Below are 7,006 nucleotides of genomic sequence, written 5' to 3'. Positions count from 1 at the left end.
TAACCAACTAATGAACTCATTTAACCGGATTTTACCAAAATTTAACCCAATTACAAAACTAAACCAAGAAAACTTGAAAAGCAAAAATTCCCAAATCGATTTTTCTTCTCTCTTCTTCTAGTTTTGTTCTTTTCATGAGAAGAAGAATTCAAAACCCTGCAAACATCATAATAAAACAGATAATCAATTACATAAACTTAGATAATTACACATGATTTGACCAAAGGTTGATATTATATATTTAGAAGCCCAATAAGAGGCCCAAATATTCTCAGAGTGATATCAACCTAAACCATTATTTAGACGCATTCGATAAAGATAATAACAAACTTATCTCTTTCGTCTTCTCTTTTCTTTTTTTTCATCCAAAGGTCCAATTAGCCTCTCAAGCCCAAATCTCTCTTTTCAGAGCTCTCTCTCTCTCTCTTCGCCGGAGATCGGCTCATACCTCCGTCACCACCGCACGATACCGGAGAGTTTCCCTCCTCCTCCTCGACATAGAGCTTCAGTTTTCCCCTCGCCGCAGGTATTGGTTCTCGAAACCCTATCTCTCGATTTAATATCGCCTTATTTTCTTGGATCTGTTTTGGAGATTTTTTTTACAAATTGTGGCTCGTTCGTATCTCGAGTGTTTGGTTCCTGCTTTTTGAAATTGTTATCTTAGATCTACTCTGTGAAAATTCTCAGCTTGGATCTGCTAATTTCTGAAATAATTCAACATTACGCCAATTTTACTGGGTAGAAAAAGTTTTAGGTCGTTTAAGGAGCCAAAGTTTAAAAAAAATTCTCATGGAGGCAAAGGTAGTTTGAATAACTTGAATTGTTGTTTGTGTGTGTGATTTAAAAGAAAAAGCCCGATCTTCTGTGCTCTGGTCTGGTTTTAGTCCTTTGTTTGAATCACCTTCGTTGTGTTCAACTTTTGTAATCTGGGCTCTAGTTTTTGTTTTGCAGCCCATGTTTGATCGACTCTCAGGACCTTTAAAAATTCCAGATCTGTGTTTTTTTTTGTTTTTTTTTTTTTGTTAAGTGGTTGGATCTACGCGATAGCTTGAAATACCTGTTTTGCCCCTAGATTATTTACCGTGGGTCATGGCCTTGTGGAATAGGCCCAATGATTAAATAAATATTTAAATAGTTTAGTCGTTTTAGCCTCCCATCAATTTCGGATAATCGTTATAACTTAATTACAATTCTGTGATGTGTGGGCTTTGTAATAATTTATATTTGTTTGGTTTTTGTAATGTAGCAAGAAGATGGAAACAGCTTTGGAGGTGTACAATGATGACACTGAGATGAAATCACCAGAAACCCAACCCATCAAGCGTCGCAAGAAGAAGTCAATGGTGTGGGAACATTTCACAATCGAGTGTGTAGAACCAAATTGCAGAAGGGCTTTCTGCAAAGGATGTAAGCAGAGCTTTGCTTACAGCAACGGTAACAAAGTTGCTGGTACTAGCCATCTTAAGCGCCACATTGCCAAAGGGACTTGTCCTGCGCTTATCCATACACAAGACAATGACAACAACCAACTGATGGGTACTCCTTACACCCCCAAGAGTGACACCCCGAGAAGACGTTACCGAACCCAGAACGGTAGTTCCTATGTTGCGTTCAATCAGGACAAGTGTCGTCAGGAGATAGCTAAGATGATCATTATGCATGACTACCCTCTTCACATGGTTGAGCATCCAGGGTTCATCTCGTTCGTGCATAGTATTCAGCCCCACTTTGATGCTGTGAGCTTCAACAACGTTCAAGGAGACTGTGTGGCGACTTACCTTGCAGAAAAGCAGAATGTCATGAAGTCTCTAGAATGGATTCCCGGACGCTTCTGTCTGACGTTGGACTTCTGGAAGTCTAAGCTTACTCTTGGGTATGTCTTTATAACTGCTCACTTCATTGACAGTGATTGGAAGATACAAAAGAAGCTTCTCAATGTTTTGATGGAATCGTATCCAGAAGCTGACGAAGCATTGAGTCTTGCGGTTACCAATTGTGTTTCTGAATGGGGTCTGGAAGGAAAGTTGTTTTCCGTCACCTTCAACCATCCGGCAAGTAACCCCGCGGTTGAAAATATCCGACCTCTACTCTGCATCAAGAACCCTGGGATTCTGGATGGTCAGCTAGTAATAGGGAATTGTGTTGCCCGGACATTTAGTAGCCTTGCTAAAGATGTGCTGGAGAAAGGAAAAGATGTCATCAAGAACATCCGGGACAGTGTGAAGCACGTGAAAACCTCAGAGTCCCATGAGGAGAGGTTTGTTGAGCTCAAGGAACAGCTTCAAGTGCCAAGCGAGAAGGTACTTTCTCTTGATGATCAGACGCAATGGAACACAACCTATACGATGCTCGTTGCTGCTTCAGAATTAAAGGAAGTCTTCTCGTGCTTAGACACTGCTGATCCTGACTACAAGCAACCTCCTTCAGCAGAGGATTGGAGACATGTGGAGGCACTTTGCACATTCCTGAAGCCTCTTTTTGAAGCAGCCTCCACTCTTCGATCTAGTGAAAACCCATCTGCTGTTACCTTCTTCCATGAAGTGTGGAAGACACAGTCAGATCTGTCTCGGGCGATAGCTGGAGAAGATCCTTATGTCGCAAGTATTGCTAAAACCATGAAAGAGAAGGTTGACAAGTACTGGAGAGACTGTAGCTTGGTTTTGGCTATGGCGGTAGTGATGGATCCTCGGTTCAAGATGAAGCTTGTTGAGTTCAGTTTCTCCAAGATATTCGGAGAAGACGCTGGGAAAAACATCAAGACCGTGGATGATGGGATCCATGAGCTCTTCAGCGAATACATGGCACTCCCTGCACCGCTAAAACCAACATCTCAAGGTGGGAAAGTGGATGGACTGTCGGATTTCGACACGTACATAATGGAGACGACAGGGCAGAATCTTAAATCAGAGCTGGACCAGTACCTTGATGAAACACTACTTCCCCGTGTTCAGGAGTTTGATGTACTTGACTGGTGGAAACAGAACAAGCTCAAGTACCCAACATTGTCGAAGATGGCTCGAGACATCCTCTCGATCCCTGTTTCGGCTGCAGCCTTTGACTATGTTTTTGACATGGAACCAAGGGAGATGGATGAGTACAAGATGTCACTGAGGCCTGAGACAGTGGAGGCCCTGATTTGTGCAAGGGAATGGCTTCTTGAGAATGATGCTTCTTCCGCAGCGGCGCAAATGTCAAGTGCTAACATCAAAACTGAAGCATAGGTGTGAGACTTTTGCTTCATTATCTCTAAATGTTGTTGTTTTCTAGAAGTTTATATGTTGTCTTTTGTGTTTAGTCTTAAACCCACCGTGTGATTTGCAATTAGGAATTTGCCTCTTTAAATATCTACTGCACATTCTGTCTGATATGTTCTTTCCTAGATATCATCAACTGATCTAATTGCCTCGATGAAACCTATCTTTTAATTCCAAAACCGAAATCCTTGTTTCTAACAATATTTTTACAACGTATACGAGTAATTAAACTCCAGACAACCGTTTTGGTACAAGGAGGTTTTTTAAAACAACTCGTAAAAGAAACCTAAGAACAAAAGGTATTGTGTAATGTGGCGACTATTTTTTTCTTGTAGCCTAAAGCATTAAATGTAGTATCAAGAAGACAACTTAATGTTAAGCCTCCTTAACCAAACGGAGTGAAGTATCATGTGGATCACATCAAACGGTTGAGCCGGGCGATTCACCACAAAATGCCTCCTAACTTTCATAACATTTTGATACATCCTTATATACTTATCATGTGGAATCTCTTGCAAAATCTTCTTAATGTCAGGGATTTTATTGACCGGAATATCTACCGAGAACTTGCTCCAATCAAGCACGTCACTGAAGGGAAGCGAGTAGTTGTCAGATATAACGACTGGGACGCACCCTGAATAAATGGCTTCGACCTCTCTAGGGCTAGCAACCTCGTAGCCACTAGGACAAAGACAAAACTTGCTATGACCAATCAATTCATGATAGTTTTGTCCTTTTGTGAGGCCGTCATACACTTGAACGTCTTCATCCTTACCTTTCCAGTGAGTGAACAATACTTCCCTAATGTATCCGTGAGCTCGTCCTGCGAAGAAAGCTAAGATCGTCCTGTTCTCAGGGTTTTGGCCCATGTACGGTGGCTTTAGCTTCCCTTTAGGAATGTTAATCTCCGGTATAGAGAAATCAATGCTTGGTCTGAAACCTTCCGTTGTGTTGGCGTTGCATAGTCCTCTGATGAAGTCCTTGAAAAACTCTGGTTTACTATCCGACACATCGGGAGCCTAATTAATCACGTTATGTAGAAAAGAATTAGTCCGTTGCTCGGTCTAACCAATCCAAACTGAACAAAAAAACCCGACTTGTAACCTAATCCTTCAAATATTTTCTACATAACTAAAAACCATATCAAACCTAAGAGAATGATATAAATCCATACCTAACACCAGATGATATCATAAAATGAACTATATAAATTGCGTGTGAATTACCCAATCGTGGCAAGAGACCATGAAATGGTCAGCGCCATTGCTTTGGTTCCAAAAAGGGTGCTTGCGAGCCACGATATCTACATAGTCGTTAAAGATCCGGTGGAGGCGGGCTCGGTTGAAATCGGAAGGCGAGGCAATAGGCTTGTAGACGTAGTGGACGATGTTGGCAACGGAGAAAGGCAAGAAGAAGGCATGAGCTTCCTCTGGCCGGGTAGCCCTAAACCGACCGCTTGGTCCGCCCATTATGTTTCCCAACTCGTCGATGAACTGTCCCTCAATTCCGTAGATATCGTTTACTGGTCCATCGTGAACCAGTGGCTGCTCTCCTTCTTTGTACGACCACACCTTAAATCTTTTCATCATTTCTATGTGACTCCTGATTTTTTTTTTTGTTCAACATTATCTTTCTATAGTTAGTAACCTAGCTAGTATCAATATTTAAACAATCAACCAAAAACGTAATTCTATCAAAAAAGTTTTTCGAGGAAGATGTCCTAAGAGAATTAAATCCGTTATCTATATGCATATTTAATTAATCAAATAGTATGAGCTAGTATGAGCTAATATGAGCTGGTACCTCTTCGAAGCATTTTAGAAATTTTAATAATAAGTTTGAGATTTATTTAACCCAAAGTAAAGTATAACCGGTTATTATGTCAATCAAAATATCATTTTTTAAATCAGTTGGCTGTAAATAAACAAGAAATCCCTATATATTAATAGAAAATCACACTTTTGAAAAAGCTGATGTGTCGTCGCTAGAGAGCTCAAGACACATTTAGCTACTTAGCCTCGCTTATATTTATTATTTACAACTATATACAACGATATGCCATTGTGTTTTTGAAAAAAAAAACAAATGTGTTATTCTTTAAAACTTTATCTCATAATTTTCTTAATATTAATTATGTTTAAGCTTTAAATATATTTTATATATTAAAAAATGATTTATTGAAATATATGTGTAACCCACACAGATCTCACGAATTCAAGCGGGACGGATGCAAAAACATTTTGCAGCTCAAAATATTTAAATCCGTTGCGGGATGACTTAGCGGACGGGTTTGACCGGGTTAACAATTTTATTTAAATTATCCGGTTCATATAATTTTAGTTTTTTGCGATTTTTATCTGATTTGATAGTTTAAAATTTTGATAAAATCTACACGATCAGTAATTCGGTTCACATTCTATCTAGATCCGCCATCATGTCAATCTAAAATTTATGGTGAAACGATTATTGTTTTAAACTTTCAAAAACTTGATGAATTCAAACCAATATAAGTTTAAATGATATATTAAATAAATATATTTATAAATGTAATAACTCAAGTTAGGCAATCTATTACGATAGGGTTGAATTTTAATTTTGGTTCATGCATAGATAATGTTATGATAAAAGTAAATAGATTGACAAAATATATAGGGAGATTTTCAAAAATACTCATTTTCCAATGTCACTTCTTAAAATTACTCTTTCATAAAAATTAGTATATAAAATCACTAAATACTATTTTGAAAAGAAAAAAGTTACATAACACCAACAAGTAGGTTAGGAAGGTTTTTTTTTTTTTTTTGATAACATTCCTAGGATCCGGGAAAACTATGTTAAATTTCGAACCTTTGTGGTCAATGCTACTCGAACAAAGGTGGCGAGACTTTTCTTCTTTTTATCACTGGATGAAGGCGACTTAATTTTTAATAGTTCAGTTAGATTTAAAAGTCATTTTTGAGATCCCTTTCAACGATTTTATGACATCATAAAATTGTGGTATTATTAAAATTTTAGAATTTTGATGAAAACTTTGGAAAATAAACATAAAAATTGGTCTTCTTTTACTTAATTTGGATTGTATATCAGATATAGTCTTTGAGATCATAAAATGATCAAATTGTTGCTCACTAAGTTTTTTAACTGTATTTTAAACACTGGATACAATGAATAAACCTTTTTTTAACGTAATATTTAATTACTCTATAGTTCTATTGTAGTTTCAAATTACAAAAAAAATAATCAAATCAAATCAAAATAAATATAGTTTTCAAGATTTCACAAGCATTAATTTTGTTTTTGTAAACTCATCGGTTTGATCGTTCAATACAATTTCAAAGGAGACAAAAACAAAAAAAAATAATTACTCTATAGTTCTATTGTAGTTTCAAATTACAAAAAAAAAAAAAAAAATCAAATCAAATCAAAAAATAAATATAGTTTTCAAGATTTAACAAGCATTAATTTTGTTTTTGTAAACTCATCGGTTTGATCGTTCAATACAATTTCAAAGGAGAGAAAAACAAAAAATTTGTAACATATTACAACTTAAGTATGGTTTAATATTTTAATTCCATGAACAAAAATACATTCTCGAATATATCGATTCATCAGTTTATATGATATATTTAATTTTCTCTGTCGTTATTTGCCAAATTATATGATCTTTCATCAATTTATGTTCCGTTGATGGCAGTTTAGATAGTCTTTTTTTTCAATTTCTGAAATCGGTATATAAAATCAAACTTAGAATT

General features: G+C 36.8%; 2 protein-coding genes across 2 annotated transcripts; one reads left to right on the top strand and one right to left on the bottom strand.

Annotated features, from left to right (window-relative positions):
* The first annotated feature begins 286 nt into the window (after positions 1 to 286).
* On the top strand, positions 287 to 3,365 carry LOC104773584 (zinc finger BED domain-containing protein DAYSLEEPER-like). The gene is made up of 2 exons (XM_010498227.1): positions 287 to 526; positions 1,247 to 3,365. Exon 2 carries the CDS (start codon positions 1,254 to 1,256, stop codon positions 3,219 to 3,221), a length of 1,968 nt encoding a protein of 655 aa, XP_010496529.1. The 5' UTR covers positions 287 to 526; positions 1,247 to 1,253; the 3' UTR covers positions 3,222 to 3,365.
* Positions 3,366 to 3,404: 39 nt separating this feature from the next.
* LOC104773583 (probable glycosyltransferase At3g42180) lies at positions 3,405 to 7,000 on the bottom strand. The gene is made up of 2 exons (XM_010498226.2): positions 4,481 to 7,000; positions 3,405 to 4,273 (listed from the first exon to the last, which is right to left on the bottom strand). Exons 1-2 carry the CDS (start codon positions 4,841 to 4,843, stop codon positions 3,611 to 3,613), a joined length of 1,026 nt encoding a protein of 341 aa, XP_010496528.1. The 5' UTR covers positions 4,844 to 7,000; the 3' UTR covers positions 3,405 to 3,610.
* Between the last annotated feature and the right edge of the window lie 6 nt (positions 7,001 to 7,006).

The sequence above is a fragment of the Camelina sativa genome, unplaced genomic scaffold, assembly GCF_000633955.1.
Source record: "Camelina sativa cultivar DH55 unplaced genomic scaffold, Cs unpScaffold00583, whole genome shotgun sequence".
Taxonomy (NCBI): Eukaryota; Viridiplantae; Streptophyta; class Magnoliopsida; order Brassicales; family Brassicaceae; genus Camelina; species Camelina sativa.
This window is presented reverse-complemented; position numbering and strand designations above follow the sequence as displayed.